The 18,011-nt window shown below is 49.3% G+C and overlaps 1 protein-coding gene across 2 annotated transcripts in view; it reads left to right on the top strand.

Moving 5' to 3' along the window:
* LOC105470273 (protein disulfide isomerase family A member 5) overlaps positions 1-18,011 on the top strand; it is a 93,948-nt gene that overhangs the window by 43,089 nt on the left and 32,848 nt on the right. For both annotated transcript variants that reach the window (XM_011722084.2, XM_071092348.1), the window contains 4 exons: positions 1,558-1,618; positions 7,087-7,154; positions 14,909-15,000; positions 15,115-15,186. In XM_011722084.2, the coding sequence (XP_011720386.1) occupies positions 1,558-1,618; positions 7,087-7,154; positions 14,909-15,000; positions 15,115-15,186 (293 nt within the window). The remainder of the gene's footprint in view (positions 1-1,557; positions 1,619-7,086; positions 7,155-14,908; positions 15,001-15,114; positions 15,187-18,011) is intronic.

Below are 18,011 nucleotides of genomic sequence, written 5' to 3'. Positions count from 1 at the left end.
TGTACTAGCTTTAATCTCCAGAAATTCCAGAAGACAATTTTAGAAGCGTTTGCATCCTGTACCTCTAGTTAGGGTTAAATATCTTGGTTACTAATTTTGTTTGGAAATTAGTGCAAAAAAATTTGTTTGAAAATGAGTGCCTTAACCCTCTCTCTAGTTATGGAAACGAGGGTAAACTTTTCCAGAAATTATTCTAGTGTTTTGGATATCCACAAAAATTTAAACTTTTTTAAATCTAACTGAAAAATTTTAAGTTAATGCACATTGTTGAAAATTTAGAAAATACACCTTCAGCATAAAGAAAAAAAATAAATCACCCCATACCTTTACATTGAGAGAGATGCCTGCTGATATTTTTGTAGTCTTCCAGGCTTTCAAGGTAATGTGTACATAATGTTTTTACTCACAAAGATGTCATTACATTTTATATGCTGTTTTGTAACTTGCTTCCCCCCGCTTTAGTGCACCGTGCACATCTGATTGTGACATTAAACACTCCTCTTTATCAGCTGTAATGAAGCAGTAGTATCCTATTGTGCTGGATGTGCCATCATTTATTTACCTAATGCCTTCTTGCCAGAAAGCTGCATTATGAAATTTTCTTATTTTCCTTATTATTCAAAAGAGAAAACCCTCTCATTTTCTTCCGTAAAATGTGGTTGAGCAGCTTACTTTAATCAAAATATGCTCTTATCATCATGCATCACTGCAGTCCTTGGTAGAGCTGCTTTTTCCCATCCATCATTGGCTCTCGTTGGAAGAAAAGTCTCTCTACCCTGTTCACACACTCAAGTCTTTACATGAGCACTGTGTGGCCGTTTGTCTTTTTGCCTTTATTGTATGTGTCTAACAAATCATTATGTATTGCTTAATAACATGCCCGGCACTGTTCTAAGGGTTTTACAAATCCATTTTGCCTGTAACCTCCTGGAGGGTGGAGCAGGCCCCCTCCTTCTGCCCTGTGTGCTCCGTGGACTCCTGGGGACAAGGATGGTGGTGGCAGAGCTGGAGCCTGGGAAGAGATTAGCAAGAGATTAGTGGGTATGGGTTAACCCCTCTTCCCACAGTGAGCGGATCCCCATCTGGCCAAGTCGGGCACACATGAAAACAGCCATCCGCACCACAACAAAACAGCTGTGTAAGTCACAGGAAGGGGCAGCCTATTCAACAACCCCATGGGCCAAATCCGCTGTTTGCCATCTTTGAACTGTTCAGGTGGAACTGAAAGGAAAGCCAGCAGCCTGGACCTCACGACTCCCTCTCACCAGGTGGCCAAAGCCATTTGTTAGCTTGAGGCCTCAGTTTTCCCATCTGTAATACACGAGGGCGATGGTGGTCTCAAATAGATCATCTCTGTGGTTCTTCCAGCTCCTGACCTGCCGCGGCTCTGCCCCCACCTGCAAATCAGCTGCCAGCGTGTACTTTCTGAAGTGCTCATTCCCGCTCCCCTCCCCATCCCTACCCTTCACCCCACTGTGTGCAGAAGGGTCAGGGAGAGTGTCTCATCCTGTTACTGTGTTGTGTGTGAGCTGCTGGTATTCTCTTTTTGTGCCTCAGGACTTCAGACGGCTCCTGAAGAAGGAAGAGAAACCGCTCCTCATCATGTTTTATGCCCCCTGTGAGTAAACTTTCTCCCTTGGGCCAGAGCTAGTTGTTTAGTCTCTTTGTGGGAAGGAGGCGGGTGGGGGCTGCGGGCGGGGTTGGGGGGACTAGCCCGGGTGCCTTGCTTAGAATGCTGAAACTCATCTCTCCATCTGCTCCTCTTTTCCTTCATCTTTGCCTTTTCATCTGGCTCCTCCCCTCCTGCTGTCCGCCCTGCACTCTGTCTCCACTAGAATCTGTGTCCTTCTACCCTCTTTATCCAGAGCTCCACCCTGTCTGGTCAGCTCCACCTTACCCAGCCATGTCCCGTTTCCTGCTGGTGGTGCCATGCCTCAGTGCCGGTCACCCTGTGGCTGTTCTCCACCACAGGCTGTTCTCAGGCATGGTGTCACGGTCCAGAGCCTGGCCCACCTCTGGGGGCAGCAGCTCGTCTAGCTCTGACTCCTGCATCCTCTGCTGGCATCCTCTGCAGGTGCTACCTGGGAGGATCGGGGAACCAGGAGCAGAGAGAAATGGGTTCCAGGATTTGGGCTTAGTCCCTGTATGAGGCAGGAGGATGTGGAAATGGCAGGAGGATATTTCAGATGACAGCCCGAATATGTGGCTTTGAATCCCAGCTGTGCCACCAGCAAGCCGGGTGAACTTGGCCAAGTCCTTCACCTCGCTAGGTCTCCGTTTCCACATCTGTAAGAGAAGGGACTGGATCACAGTAGTGGCTTTCAAATTTTTTGATTGAATTTCACAGAATTAAAAACGTTTTATATTGCAACTCAGTATTAGAAGTATGTATAAATTATATGCAAATAAGCTGAAACAAAAGTTTCGCAAACCACTCTTGCCCTTACTATTGCCATCTGTTGTTTACCAGATGTAATGCCTACTATTTTCTGTTCTGTTTTATTTAAAAATTATTGGTTATTCCTACTGCTTCATAACTCTCTGACAAGGGGTCACCAAATTATGGCCCACGGGCCAGCTGCCTCTTTTTGTAAAGGTTTATTAGAACCCAACCATGGCCATACATTGATGTGATGTCTGTGGGTGCTCACGATCTATACCAGCAGAGTTGAGTACTGGTAACAGAGACAGTGTGACCTGCAGAGCCTCAAACATTCACTGTCTGGCACCTCCACATTCTAATGGGTCCCAACTCACAGACTGAAAATAACCCTGGGTTTGAGCCTGGCAAGGCCCTTTGTGCTGCCCCTCTGTGAGCTGCATCGGCCCTTCATGAAGCCAGCAGGGTCAGTGTCTCCCTGAAGGCTGTGGTGACAGAGGGGCTGTATATGATGCAAGGCAGGTGTGCCCAGGTGTGTGTGTGGCTCAGGAGGGTGTCATAGGCTCTGGTTTGTCATAGCAAACCAGAGTTCTGTTTGCTCATGAAAGCCCATCTCGAATCCCGCTTCCTGAGTTATTTAAGCAAAGGTTCCTCCCATCTGTGCCCTGGGGATGACGCCCCCTGCCGGATGCCCCTCTGTGGCACTCTGGTGTTTCTGCCTGACTTGAGCCAGTAGTTTATTCGCCATAACAGCAGCCTTTCCCCAGCCTGTTTTTTGTTTGTTTGTTTGTTTGTTTGTTTTTTGAGACAGAGCCTTGCTCTGTTGCCCAGGCTGGAATGCAGTGGTGCCATCTCAGCTCACTGCAACCTCCGCCCCCCGGGTTCAAATGATTCTCCTACCTCAGCCTCCCAAGTAGCTGGGACTACAGGTGCCCATGACGCCCAGCTAATTTTTTTATTTTTTGTAGAGATGGGGTTTTGCCATGTTGGCCAGGCTGGTCTCGAACTCCTGACCTCAGGTGATCCACCCACCTCGGCTTCCCAGAGTGCTGGAATTACAGGCGTGAGCCACCGTGTCCAGCCCTCCCAGCCCTGTTTTGATTGCTGGGTGTCCTCCAGTCTCAGCCTCCTCCCCAGGCCTCCTCGCTGGCCCCAGGGCTGTGCTCGCCTTTGGGAGAAGGCCCTGGTGTCTTACCTGCTGTAGATCCAGCTCTGCCCTGAATGGTAGCTACTTTAACCCTCTTTATTGATGTTCATTAGTTGGTTTCACCCCTTTTTGTTTCTTCTTGGAGGAATATTATTAGCTACCCAGCTGTGAATTGCTTTAGGAATTATCCTTGTCCACACAGCTCCTAGAGGATGGGCCTCCTTTGGTGTATCTTAAAGTCCTTCGGAACTCAACACATTGGTTAAATGAAGCTGTAAAACGGAGTGTATGTCAACATGCAGCACGTGCCACAAGACAGCATCCAGGTGTAACCAGGCAGGTCTCAGTGTGATGCCATTAGTCATTTAGAAGTGGTGCACTGGCAGTTTGCACCTGCATGCTGTGCCCTCTCCTGCCACGCACCCAGGCTGTGTGGCAGTGTGCTCATCTCACCCTTCACAACAGAGATGCGAGCACAGTTATCATCTTTACAGAAGAGAAAGCTGGGGCAGGGGAAGTTAGGTACCTCACAGAGTCACAAAGCTTATTAGTGGTCAGGGAGGGAGGAGAAAACTCGGAGGTTAGGTTAAACTTTTGGTAGAGGGTCAGATTGGTTGGACTCCTAGGTCTCAAGGAACCTCAGGACTCTTTTTTTGATTATGCACACGTGTATGTTTTTTCACAAAATGAAACAAGCTTGTGCTTTTAGCACACTAGTCTAATCTAGTCTTCATGGCATCAACATTCAGCTGATTCCTGGGATACACAGCAGTTCCCTAACTGGGACGTCTGTTAGGACTCTGTGACCCTTTGGTCACATGTGGGGTGAATGGGCCCAAAGGCAGTGGGAACCTTCGGTGGTGACAAGGAACCTGGCTCCCCAGGTTTGCTTTCTGAATTAATGATATAGAAAGGCTGACTACTCTGACTTTTGGGGTTTGAGAGTGATAGTTAGTCTTACCTCTCCCCCTGCCTCCCAATGGAATCGGCTAGAAGATAAACTCAGGAATCACAGGGCCAGCTCTATTTTTGGTAAAGTTAAATTGGAAACTGGCTTGGCCTGTGGTTTCCTACTCCTCCTCCATCACCTTTCCCCCACCAATAACCGCCACCCAGCACCGCTGGCCCTGCCCACGGGGACAGCTGGCCGGCTTATCCCCGTTTCAGGGTGTTGTCGCTGCAGGCTGCAAACAGGCAGCACAGGAAGAGAGAGGCCCCACTGTGGAGACAGATAGGAAAGAAAGTTCTTGATAGATGAGTGTGGCCCAGTGGGCGTCAGACTCGAGTCACTGAGCGAAGAATGAGTGAAAGGCTGCAGGTGTCCCCTCCTTATTTTCCTCCCTGGGGAGTGGAGCGACATCCTCTTCCCTCACTGGAAGTGTTCCCCCCCCACGGACCGGGAAGCACGTTCTCAGGCCTGGCTTGAACTAAGATGTCTCTGCAGGCACGGAATGTTCCCCAGCTCTGTCTAACACCTGCGGGCACCTGTCCCCACTGCGCAGATAGGGAAGCCAAGCCAAGCCACTTGCCCAGGATCACCCAGCCAGCAGGAGTCATGGGGAGATGCAGACCTCGGTCTCGGCCTCGTTCTTCCCAGAGCTGAGCTCCTTCCTCTGCACCACCTGCAGCCTCCTGTTTTCTACCCGGTGCATTTCTCCCAGAGGATTGTTCCTGCTTCTGTTCCCCTCTCTCTGAATCCCCACAGTGGGAACAAGGCCCCTGACGGGTGTCATATTCCTTCCTTCATGCTGCTGGTGGTGTGCGCATTGAGGTGGCAGGTCCCGAGGAGAGGTGCCTCTCATCTTCTGAGGGCAGATTCAGCAGGCTCCCACTGCAGGCTGGCCTCGAAACAGCCCCTTCTCTCCTGCCAGGACTGATGGCAGAACTTAAGCCCAGGGTTCACGTACTGGGGGGTGTGTGAGTCCACCTGTCAGGAATGTCAGGAGGGGGCTGTGGGGCCATTTTTGGAGCCTCATGGCCAAATGTCCTGTGTCTGCATCTTGTCCGATAGGCTTGGTGCTGGGGAGGTTCTGGTGACCCAGAAGGAATGTTGGCCTTCTGGCTTCACAGCCTGTCTAGGCGTCAGCTAAGCATGGATTGGAGTTAGGCTGCCTGTCGCCACATGGACCCTGTGCCCGCTGTGCCAAGCTGAGATCAGCCTGACACATGGTTCCAGGCAGCTTTGGTTCTGTGGTGTTCAGATGCATCTGAAGCCTTGTTTTGTAGCAGAGAGGTGGTCAGAAAGGGTAATAGCCTGGCACTTCAGAATCCCTGCTGTCTGAAGAAACTGCTCATGTCCTGTGGGATCAGTGCTGAAACATGGTCTGCTCTGGTTTAAGGGAAGGAGTTTAAGGTCACTCTGATGTTTTAGTGGATGTTTGGGACCTGGCCTTCCTGGTCGCTTGAGCCCAGGAGTTCAAGGCCCCCTATCAAGGCTGCGGGTCTTCACCACTAGGAGAGGAGTGTGACCATGGTAGATCACAGAGCCCCAGAGGGCTGAGCCAAGGCCATCGCAGACAGAATCCTTTGCTATCAGAGCTGGAAGGGGCCTGAGGTTGTGTGGTCCAGCCCCCCTCATCTGCCAGAAGAAACAGCTCAGGAAGAGGGAATGACTTCTCCAAGGCCTTCAGCAAGTTGAGCAAAGATCAGAGTCCGCGTGGCATCCCGATTCCTGGCCCGTCGCTCTTCCCATGGGCCAGAGCCAGCACTGTTCACGGTCAGCCTGCCTCCGGTCATTGCTTAATTATCCTTGTTTTTTTTTTTTTTTTTTTTTTTTTTTTGAGACGGAGTCTTGCTCTGTCGCCCAGGCTGGAGTGCAGTGGCCGGATCTCGGCTCACTGCAAGCTCCACCTCCCGGGTTCACGCCATTCTCCTGCCTCAGCCTCCCGAGTAACTGGGACTACAGGCGCCCACCACCTCGCCCGGCTAGTTTTTTTGTATTTTTTAGTAGAGACGGGGTTTCACCGTGTTAGCCAGGATGGTCTCGATCTCCTGACCTCGTGATCCGCCCGTCTCGGCCTCCCAAAGTGCTGGGATTACAGGCTTGAGCAATTATCCTTGTTAATGAAAGAGAAAGGAGGCATGGACATTCCAAAAGTGATTGTATTCGTGGTCACACGTTTTTCTTCATGATGGCGTTTGACTCTGGCTCATTTGCAGCCCTGCCTGGGCAGTGGGGGTGGCTTTTCGCTGCGCACGCAGCAGTTGCTCTCTTGACAACTGTTCTGGTTTTCTGAATTTCTGTTGAATTTATTATCAGCACTGAAGCATTCTAGGCTCTGCTCTTCTCCCATCGTGTCATGTTTGTTTCTTCAGTCCAACATTTATGAGTGATTGCCGGGCAGTGCCTTGTTTTGCACTACTGATACTGTAAGCTCTTTGGGGACCGGGACTCCCACCTCCTGTTCCTTTTGTGTTCCCAGGGTCTGGAATAGTCCTGAGCTTCTCAAGGCTGGATGAGCTCTTGTTGGGTAGAGGATGGCCATGGGGAGGCAGGGCAGAGTGGAAGGGCTCAGCCATCCCTGTAACCAGATGTGGTCTCTCTCCTGCCTGTGACCAGGGTGCAGCATGTGCAAGAGGATGATGCCGCATTTCCAGAAGGCTGCAACTCAGCTGCGAGGCCACGCCGTAAGTGAGGCACCATTGCCTGGCAGGGCTGGGTCACTCTTGGACTTGGCAGAGGAAGCGTGCCGGGGGTGGGGTGGGGACAGGTTTTGAAATGGTGAGGGTGGCTGACCCAGCTGCCTGGGCCGTTGCTGAATCGAAGCTTTGCTTGGAGCTCAGAGACGAGACCTGTTCTCTGTGAAGGTTGAGAACTCCACCAAGTTGCTAGGACCAGGAGAGTTTGACACCTGCCAAAGGCCAGTGATGAAATAGGACACCAGCAAGATGCACATGTGGCATTGTCAGGGGACCAGGGACCAAGGTCAGAACATCATGAGTCTGGAATTTTGAGGGCTGGGCTCTGAAGTGAGCTGAGGCAGCTGTTGGGGAGCCCAATGGCAAAGAAGAGGGTGCGATGACCTTAGGGGTGGACCAGAAGCATAAAGGGGGCTCACAGAGTTGATGGCCTGTCCAGGCTTCCCAGGCTCTGTGGTTCCTGTGGGGTGAGAAGAATGGTGGAAACCAGAGGAGGAGGTGGGTCTGGATGGGGAGTGAGACACCTGGGAATGCAGGCATTCTCCCAGGAAGGAGTAGGCAGAATGGAGACACGTGTCCTAAGGATGCCTACCTCCACAGGAGGAGGAAGAGAAGCCACTAAGGAAATGGGACTTCAGAGAAGTAGGAGCAGCTGGGATGGGGCAGAGACGTAAAAGGGGAACAGGGAGTGTTGCAGGGGAGAAGAGAGCTGGGAGGGGGGACAGACCTTATCCAGAAGGGCCAAGGGTCAGTCACCAAATGCTCCCTGGTACCTCTGTGTTCCCCCACCCTGCCAGGCTTTTTTGTTCTCTGCCTTATGTCTTATTTTTTCATTGTGGTAAAAAACATGTAACATTACATTGACTATCTTAGCCATTTCTAAATGTACAGTTCAGTAATGTTGAGTATATTTACACTGTTGTGCAACCTTTCTCTAGAACTTTTTTGTTTTGCAAACCTGAAATTCTATACCCACTAAATATGAATTCTGCCGTCTCATCCCACCCCTGCCCTTGATAAACTGCCTTTCTACTTTCTGTTTCTATGATTATATATGTCTATATAGTCTGTCTGTTTTAGAGACAGGGTCTCACTATGTTGCCCAGGTTGGACTTGAACTCCTGGGCTCAAGCGATCCTCCCATCTTAGCCTCCTGAGTAGCTGGGACTTCAGGGGTGTGCCATCTGGCCAGGCCTATTTCTATGATTTTGACTATTTTAAGTTACTCCTATGAGTGGAATCTGTAGTATTTGTCCTTCTGTGACTGGCTTATTTTGCATTATATCCTCAAGGTTCATCCGTGTAGCATGTCATAGGATTTCCTTCTTTTTTTAGGGCTGAATTATATTCCACTGTATGTACGTACCATATTTTCTTCACATACTCATCTGTTGATGAGTTGCTTCCAGCTTTCTTGGATGCTGTGAATAATGCTGCAATGAACATGGGTGTGCAAATACCTCTCTGGGATCCTGCTTCTAATTCTTCTCGATTTCTGTTTGTCCATTTTTGCACTTACCCCAAGCAGCAGAAGTATCTTGTTTTGATGGCAACATAAAAACAGCTGCTTGCTCCTCTAGGGAGTGTGGAAAAATCCATACATCTTTCATGACAGATGATCGAGAGGAGCCATCTCAGTGGTGTGGCCAAAGCCCCATTAAGGGAGACCTGAGGTCCTGAAACTGCATCATGATCTTTGTGGATCAAATTAAGTGGTGATTAGCTCAAAGTCAACTTAAAAAGTTTAAGTGGCAGCACCTGGGCATGGCGATGGCCCTGCTCGCCAGCTGCAAGATGGGGCTGCAGAAAGCCAATGCTTTCTCTTTTGACCTCATTCTGGGGTGACACTGAGGTCCTGCTTGCTTCTCACTAATGAATTTTTAGTAACTTGCCTGGAGACATTTGGTCTTGGGGCACACATACATCACTCCAGGGAAGTTTCGCTTCACATTATTGGGACCTCAATAGATACCATATTTTGAGATTATTTAGCCTGGAGAAAAGAATTAATTACCCACAGTATTTTCTCTGCCTGCACCCGCATACACTTAGAAATCTGCTCAGCTCAACTTCCCAAATTCTGTGCTGTGGAAGGTAAATAGCTCAGCCCCAAATCAGATCACAAGTTATCCTGGCCAGACCCACTGAAGCAGAAGAGGACTTGGTGCCAGTCTTGGTGCATCTCGTGGGCCATTCTCAGCCAATGCTGCATCCACTGCCAAACTCAGTATTCTTCCAGGCCCCCTCCCACACTGCCACAGAGCTTGTCCCTGTCACGCACAGCCAGATACGTTCATCTTTGCTTTTGTTCCAGATCACTTTGTTCAGCACTTGAAACTAATTATGATATGTGAGTTTCTTGGGCACGGGAGTCGTGTTCATGTCTGTTTTCTTTAGCACATAGCACAGGGCCAAGCTCACATTAGATACCCGGTATTTGCCAATGAATGAATAGGCTTGTGGCTCATCACTCCTGATGGGTATGTTTTATTTTAAGCTCTATATTAAGAGTGATGGTTCTCTCTTTTAAAGGAATTCAGAGCATTTGTTATTAAGGCCAGAAGCATAGTGAGAAGGACATTTGTGGGACAGGTTATAAGGTTAACTGCAAAGATCACTCGTGTTCAGAATACCAGCTTCCGGCAGGGCATGGTGGCTCACGCCTGTAATCCCAGTGCTTTGGGAGGCCAAGGCAGGAGGATCACTTGAGGCAATACCAGCCTGGGCAGCACAGTGAGACCCCATGTCTACAAAAAATTTTAAAAATTAGCTGGGTGCAATGGCATACACCTGTAGTCAATGCTAGCTACTTGGGAGGCTGAGGTAGGAGGATCTCTTGAGCCCAGGAGTTTAAGGCTGCAGTGAGCTATGATTGTGCCATGCTCTGCACAACAGAGTGAGATCCCGTCTCTAAAAAAAAAGAAAAAATGAATTTCAGCTTCTCCTGCCTGGCCCAGGTCTAGAAATATAAAAGTTACCCATTCCAATTCCCTCAACATTACAGAAAAGTCGGGGGCGTTGTCTACAAAGCTGGGCAAGTCAAGTTGTGACCAGGTGTTGGCTGCCTTGGCCTAAGACATCTGCGTTGTGTAAACTCATTTCTTTGTTTGTATATTTTCTTGCTTGGGTTTGTTTTGTTTTATTTTCCCTTTCATTTCCTAGAAAAGCATCTTCTGGAAAGTTCTAGCCCTTTCCCAGCTACATAAAGGGGGAAGGGCCCTGGCCACTGCAGGCATCACCCATGTAGGAGGCCCATAGAGGCTAGGGCTTACTCTGCAGGGGCAGCTCACCAGAAACTGGGGACCGAGCTAGAGGGGTTGAGTGACCACAGGTGTCAATTGCTTTTTGTCTTCACACACAGAGAAGAGGTGGGACTGAAAAATGGGCTGCTGTTCCCCAGAAATCAAAGCTTACCTCCTCCTCGCTGCTGAAACACAGCTGGATTAGGTCCTTCTGTCTCCTCTTCATCTCTGTCATCTTTGAGCCTTTTTGGCTGGCTCTGTCTCTGGCAAGGGTCAAAAATCTTCCTCCTCTACAGATTTCTTGGGAGGTGTTCAACCTGATGATATCATTAGGAAGGAAGGCATGCCGGGTCACGGATGCACAGCCTTTGCCATTTCCAAACTTAGGGCTGCCTCTTTTTTTGCTGTCATTGACGTCTGGTGACTCATCGTGTCTGTCCCATCTACTCCTGCTAATTGACATCCTCATTAGCAGCCACGCTGCCCCCTATCTCAGAGCAACCGTTAGAATGAGCCCTGTCTCCATCTGCCTCTTCCCAGCCTTGCCAGTTATTGACATCTGCACTGAGCCTTTGAGCTTTGCCAGTCTTTGGTGGACCTCGGCCATGTCTGGGTATAAACACCATGAAATAGAACCGTCATGACGACAGATTTGTACAGACCAGGCTCTAGTGCTGGTTCTTGCTAACCAGCTGGGAGATCTTGGTCCAAGTTCCTTAGCCTTAGAGCCTCCATTTTTCCATCTGTAAAATGGAGATGATAATGCCAACCCTGCCCACCTCACTGGGTTGTGGTGAGGAACAAATGGGCTGTACGGAAGAAGCCCTGTACCCCACAGAGCACTCACAGACAAAGATGACTGATCCCCTCTCTTCCCGACAGCTGCCCTGCACCATGTTCCTCCCACCGGCTAGATGGGGGTGCTCCCAAGGTTCCGCTTTCCTGTTAACACATTGGAGCAAGGGTTTGTCTTATTACGGTTTGCCCTCCAATGACCGCATCTCTGTCCATAGCTTTAACAAAACATAACTCTGTGGAGCCCGAGTCCTTCCCCTAAGTGCCAGTGTCACATGTCAGATGGCTTGCTTCACATCTCCGTCTGGATTTTTTCACTTGTGTCTCAAATGCATGTCTGAAAATTCAGTATCTTTCCATCTGGCAGACTGTGAACTTTGCATTAAGACCTTTCCCCAGGGGCCAGGCTCTTTCCCCAACCCCCACCCCAACATCTCTTTACTGAGGCATCATCAGGCATCTTCCTCATGCGCCCTTCATCCTCTCCCTGCCCACCAGTCCTGTCCACGCTCTAGTGGGCCATGCTAACTGGTTGCCAAAGGCTGCTGACTTGTCTCCCGACCACAGCATTCCCTCATAGCTCATCCTTTCTGCTTCGAGAGATGCAACTGGGTTGCGGATTGCTTTCTTACTTAGAAACCCTCGGGAGGTCTCCATCACTTCCTGAATACAGTCCTGATTTCTCAGGCATTTCAAGCCTTTCCCAAAGTGATCCTGGCCAACTCATTCAGCCTTTTCTCTCATGTCTTCTCCTTTCTGTGTATCCTGCCTTCCAGTTAGAAGGAAATGTGCTCCATTTCTTGGGCCACATCTTTCTTTGCCTTGCCTCCGGTTCCCCATCCCAGGATGTCTGTTGAAATCTTACTCTCCTCTGAGTGCAAGCTCACATACAGCCTACGCTGAGAAGCTGCCGTGATGATTCCTGGCAGCAGAGCTGAACACACAGAAGAGCATGTCACGCCAGCTGAGTGGCCCCAAGCATGCAGATGGCGGTGGGGAGGGGGGAGGCTGTGTTCTTATCTTCTCCATAGGCCGAGACCAGGTGTTTCGCCTCATTTGACTTCACAGATTCTAACTCCAGAGAGTGTTTGTATGTAGTTGTTCAAAAACCTTTGTCTCGTTAACTAATAGATGCCCCCAAAGTGGCACAAAAGTGCTACAGAAACTTGGAGAATTAAGAGCTCACCCCAAGCAAAGGTGGTTTGAAAAGGCTGCCTAGAGAGGTGAGGTTTGATTTGCCTTAAGGGATGGGTGAGTCTGGGGGTCTCCAGGAGGTGAGGGATGGGCAGCCTCAGCAAGGGGACTGGAAGGCACCAAGTGGGGACCAGGAGAGAACAGCGAGTGTTCCAGAAATGTGGGCAGAATAGAGCACCTCCTAGTCCTAGTAACAAAAATAGCTAATACATTTTGAGTGTTATTGATACTTCCCTTGTATTATCTCATTGAATCTTCTCAACAACCACATGAGGCAGCTGCAGATGAGGAAAGTGAGGCATAGAGACAACTGTGACTCGGTGAAGGAAATGCACGACCACAGGGGGAATCAGGACTCAAACCCAGGCATCCCGAGCCCATGCTTCCAGCCACTGCACCATGTTGCTGCTGCACTCAGCAAGATGTCTGAGAAGGCAGACGGCCCAACTTCCTTCCTGTGCAGAAATCTCTGACTGTCTTGTTCTGGGAGAATAAAAAATCTAGACCCTAACAGGTGTACAATGAAGAGTTTTGTAAGAAAGAAAGATTCAAAAATGAAATAGGTAACATATGGGCATTGAATATGGAGCTGGATTTTCGCCTATATTCAATGAAATTGGAAGGTTTTGTGCAGGGAAGTGATGTAATGAGCGAGGAGGACATGTAAGATTAATCTGTGGTGAATGTACACTGACACTGGGGAGATCAATTAGGCAGAAAAAAAAGGACTTTTAAAGTAGACAAATATTACTGGAACAGGCCACTGGAGCAGTCTGGGAAATGAGCAGAATGACTTTTATAGAACGTTCCAGGGCTTCAAGTAAATTTGAATTCAAATTTATTCTCCCTGTATTATTTGCTGCATCCTAAAATGGGTTAGCAAAAAAAAGAAAATCAGTGATTTAGTGAGCATTTATTGTGTCCTTGCTGTATGTGAGGCCTTGTGCTAGGGACTTAAAACAATTGGAAAGATATCCAGGTGCCCCTAGGAATGGAGAGGCCAGAGGCACAGCGGCTCCCATCACCAGGAAGACTTGGTAGGAAGATGACAGTTACTCAGCTCCAGTTTTGTGCTAAAACCTCTCATCTCATTTAGTTCTCTAAAGAGCCCTGTGACGTTCACATCTTCCAGCAAGGGGCCTCAGTGAGGGTGAGTGACTTGCCCAAGGTCACATGACTCATAGGTGGAAACTGTCTTTGCAATCAAGTTTATTGTCCACTGAAACTACTATTTATTTTTCTCTCTGTGTGTGTCCTTGTATATTATTCAGTGAAGTCCAGCTTCCTGGGTTTCTTCTCTCTGCTTCTGTAACTGCTGCTGGCTTTTTTTTAACTTACTTTTTTCCTCGCTTCTATGCCACTCTGCTTTGTGGAACATCCTTTGTGTGTCTGGCCATTCTAGCTACGTTCTCTGGAGAGAACAGATTCAAAGTCCTGCCTGGGCATGCTGGCTCATGCCTGTAATTCCGGTGCTTTGGGAGGTTGAAGAGGGAGGATCGCTTGAGCCCAGGAGTTGGAAGCCAGCCTGGGCAACACAGCAAGACCTCATCTCTACCAAAAAGAAAAAAATTATTAGCCGGATATAGTGGCACACGCCTGTGGTCCCAGCTACTCAGGAGGCTGACGGGGGAGGATTGCTTGAGCCCAGGAGTTAGAGGGTGCAGTGAACTATGATCATGCCACTGCAGAGGGAGTTTTAGGGGATTCTTTATTTGAGTCAGTCTTAGTATTTAGCTACATCATCAGTTACCCAGCTACTAAAATACTCTTTCTGATTCAGGGATAGTGGACATGTGGACCCCTGGAGCCAGAATATGTTCAGAATTCTGAGATGATGATCCAGCCAGGCTGTGGGTAATGGTCACCAACAGGAGGAAACATTGGGGAGACACAGCTCGGCCTAGAGGGAGGAGAGTTAGGCAGGTGCCTCATTTCTCATGTTGTGTTATGAGAACCACACAGCCTCCCTGGCCACAGATAAGCTGTGAGTTTTGAAAACATCACACTCAAGCCTAGGTGGGCAAACCGTGAGGTATCGAGGAAGGTGTCTAAGGATGTTGTGCAGAGCTGAACTGGTGTATGAAAGCCACTTATTTCCATTGCTTAGGAAAGAGTACAACCCTAGTTGACATGAGCAGAGAAATAGGCGTTAACACATCCTTGACTGTGGCCCCTCTCTGAGAGCAGTGTGAAGTTGATGGCAAGGCCAGGCTTCTTCTGCAACCCTCAGAACATTTGTTTTGCTCTGGGGTGGTTCTTCCTGCAGGGAGGCAGAGGGAGCAGGCATGCAGAATGTAGCACTCGGCCCAGCTGCCTGGCTTCTCCAGTGCCAGGTCATGATTCCTGGCTGGCTTCGCTGGCCTTGTTTCTCCGCAGCCCTGATGCACATCAGTCTGTGGGGCTTTGTCCCACATGTCTTTCTGGTGGGACAGCAGCTGGACAGATGGCGTGTGGACTAGAGGGTGTCTGTAGGGCACAGGTTCCACACGGCTGTTCTCCGCTTCCTCCCAGGTGCTGGCCGGGATGAATGTCTACTCCTCTGAATTTGAAAACATCAAGGAGGAGTACAGCGTGCGCGGCTTCCCCACCATCTGCTATTTTGAGTACGTCCCCCACTTTCCTTCTAAAGCTCACCTCCCTTCCTGGTGATTGACCATAATCTCAGGGTGGCATTTGCATCCCTGACTGAGCCCACGTTGTTTCTCCACGTTTCACAGGAAAGGACGGTTCTTGTTCCAGTATGACAACTATGGGTCCACGGCCGAGGACATCCTGGAGTGGCTGAAGAAGTAAGTGGGGGGTGTGTGTGTGTCAGGGGGCGTGGACCCAGAGGGTGGGGCACCTGCTGGGCCTGAGGGTCGCAGGGCTCTGGCTGGGGATTGGGGGAGAGAATAAGGAAGGGAATTGTGGTACTGCTTGCATAGCTGTCTCTGGCTTGAGTCTAGGTCACTATGGGGATTGTGGGAATTTAGGTTGCAGGAGCCATGAGGATTTGGTGTGATTTTGGCCTGTGATGATCAGACCTGCCTCGGTGTTGGGTGTGGAGTCTGTCTCCCCTACCTCCCTTCTCCACGGGTTGGAATTGGGGAGGGGCTGTCTAAGCCTATCAGCTCTTCTGGAATAGTCAGGGCCTTTCTGAAATCTTCCCACATTTCACATCAAGTTTCTCCTCAACACGTCTATCTGGTGGATAGAGGTATTTCTCACCTAGGCTACCAGGTTTGAGAGAGGTTCCACTGCAGGTCTCTCTGAAAATAGAATTGTCAGTTGAACACTTATTTCAAACACAGCACTGTCTTAGGTGCTGTGAAGGTACTAAGAAATATTCTAATGCCTTAGGCTTGCTGAGTGCTTTACTGTTCAACCCCCACAGGCATTGCTTCATAGCAACCTGTGATCCCTGTTTTATAACGTGGTTAGATCCTTGTAATGCCAAACCCCACCACACTGTTGGCCCCTGCCTCCTTACCTGGAGCCCCCACTGTGCTAGGCCTGCTGCTTTGTCCTGCCAAATCACCCCATTCCCACTTCTCACCAGCACTTCCACAACAGGCTCACGATGTCCCCTTCTGGAAGCCTCCCCAGGCCACCCTCGCTGAGCACGCACCCGGCTCAGGCTGCGCTCTGTGTGTCACGAGTTTGGCATTTACCAGCCACTGCTGCTTCATGGGTATTTGTGCATATGTGTTGGAATAATAACAGCCAATGTCTTTTGGGCTCTCCTTTGTGGCTGACACTGTTCTAAGCTCTTTACATGGATTATCATTTTAATCCTCACAACAGCACTGTAAGGAAGATGTTACCGTTCTCTTCATTTTATGAATGAGGTTCCTGAGGCACAGTGAGGGGGTGGTACTGCCGGTAAGCAGTGGCAGGGCCCTGATGGATCCCTGCAGCCCCTACAGTCCAACTCAGCCTCCTCAAGTTCTGCTCAGACCCCCTCTCCTCAGCTGCCAGCACAGTGGATATTTATTGACATCGTTACCTTAGGGACATAGTGTGCAAACTCCAGGGTTAAAGAATTAGTTATCCAAAGATATGGAGGTTGAAAATGTGTATTTTCAAAATGGGAAAGAAGGGTGGGTTTTGTACCAGGAAAAAAAAACGCACATGAAACTAACTGTTAGATTTCTAAAGGTGGAGAATCTCCATCTTCTGTTCTGCCTACTCCCAGGAGATAAGACACAAGTGCTAGCACATGTTTGCATCATGTCTTTTATTTCTTGGAAGCGTTCTCACATCTCTGTCCCCATCGGCCACCTCATTTCCAGCCCCTGCCTGGGAAGGCTGCTGCCCATTATCATGTGTTCATTGTCTTAACCTGGGCCTTTGCTTTCCTGTTTTACTTTTTCATTTGATAATAAGCGTGTCCTCTCCTCCAGCCAGACACATCTCATTCTGCTTTGGGAGAAGGTCTCAACAAATAGCAATCTCATTTGTCACCAGAGCATAAAATCTGTCTGCTTCCCTTCCCTTCTCTAACGTTTTCTGATTTCAAAACACCCTCATATCTTTTTTGGAAGGATAAGGTTTGTGTGTTTTTTTTAAGTGTTCAGAATTGCCTGCTAACCCTAGACAAAGGGAGCACATCAATGGCATTTCTGAACTAGGTTGTTATCTCCCCGTTGGAGCCTCCCACCCCATCCTCTCACTCCTCTCCTCTCGGTGTACCCCATCCCGGCTCCCCCACCCACATTGCTCTGGCTGGCCTGCACCCCACAGCTGCCTCCAGATTCTGGTCCTGGGCACCCCATCCCCACTTCCTACTTCCCCCCATCCCCCGCCGTGGGAGAGAAGGAGCTCTTGTTAACGGCCTTATCCTCTGCAAGAGCTAGCAATGTCATTCTGCTACCAGCTGGCTTAATTTTTAAAAATCTTTTCTGATTTTAGAGATACTCAACTAAGATAGGCTTATTATAGAAAAACCTAAAAGTGTGGTTAAACAAAAAGTCCTCCCCCACCCTATTACCCAAAGATAGCATATTGTTATTTCCCCTGCACAGATCCAGCTCCGCATGTGGGTTTTCCCGGTCCCATGTGGATTAAGCCTTTTCCAGTTTCCCCTCGGATCCTGGTAGGCAATAGTGACCTCATCTTTCCTGCTTTCTCCGTTGGCCCTTAGCTGCTCAGGGCTTCTGTGCAGCCAAGTATACAAAGATGAGGGTGAAGCCAGCCTAGCTAATTCTCCAGATGGCTCTCCAATGCCTAGGAGAGAAGACCCAGGTCCCGCCCTTCAATGTGTGACGCTGGTGGTTGGACCAGGGAAGGGTGGCACCAGGTGAGGCAGGGCAGGGAGTCAACCCTGGCGTCTGAGTGTATGAGGGCTCTGGAGTAGATACGTTGATCGTGGCGCTGGTGTCTTTTGTGTTCCTAATGGCCACATATCTCATTGGCCCCTTGAAGCTGTCACATGCTGAGTTGGGCTAGCAGACAGGGGGAGGGGTGCATAAGCAGTGATCCATTTTAGGCAGGGCCATTTTGGCCTGTGTAGCTTTGTACCAACCAGAAGTGAACTGAATTAACAAACACCAAGTTTTCTGGACTCATAATGTGTAGAGTTGCGTCTTCTCATCTATGGCACGTGCATCTCGCTTAGATGAGGGTCTGACTGTGT

This window comes from Macaca nemestrina, chromosome 2 (genome assembly GCF_043159975.1).
Source record: "Macaca nemestrina isolate mMacNem1 chromosome 2, mMacNem.hap1, whole genome shotgun sequence".
Lineage (NCBI taxonomy): Eukaryota > Metazoa > Chordata > Mammalia > Primates > Cercopithecidae > Macaca > Macaca nemestrina.
Note: the sequence above shows the minus strand (reverse complement) of the source record. Positions and strands in the feature narration are given on the sequence as shown.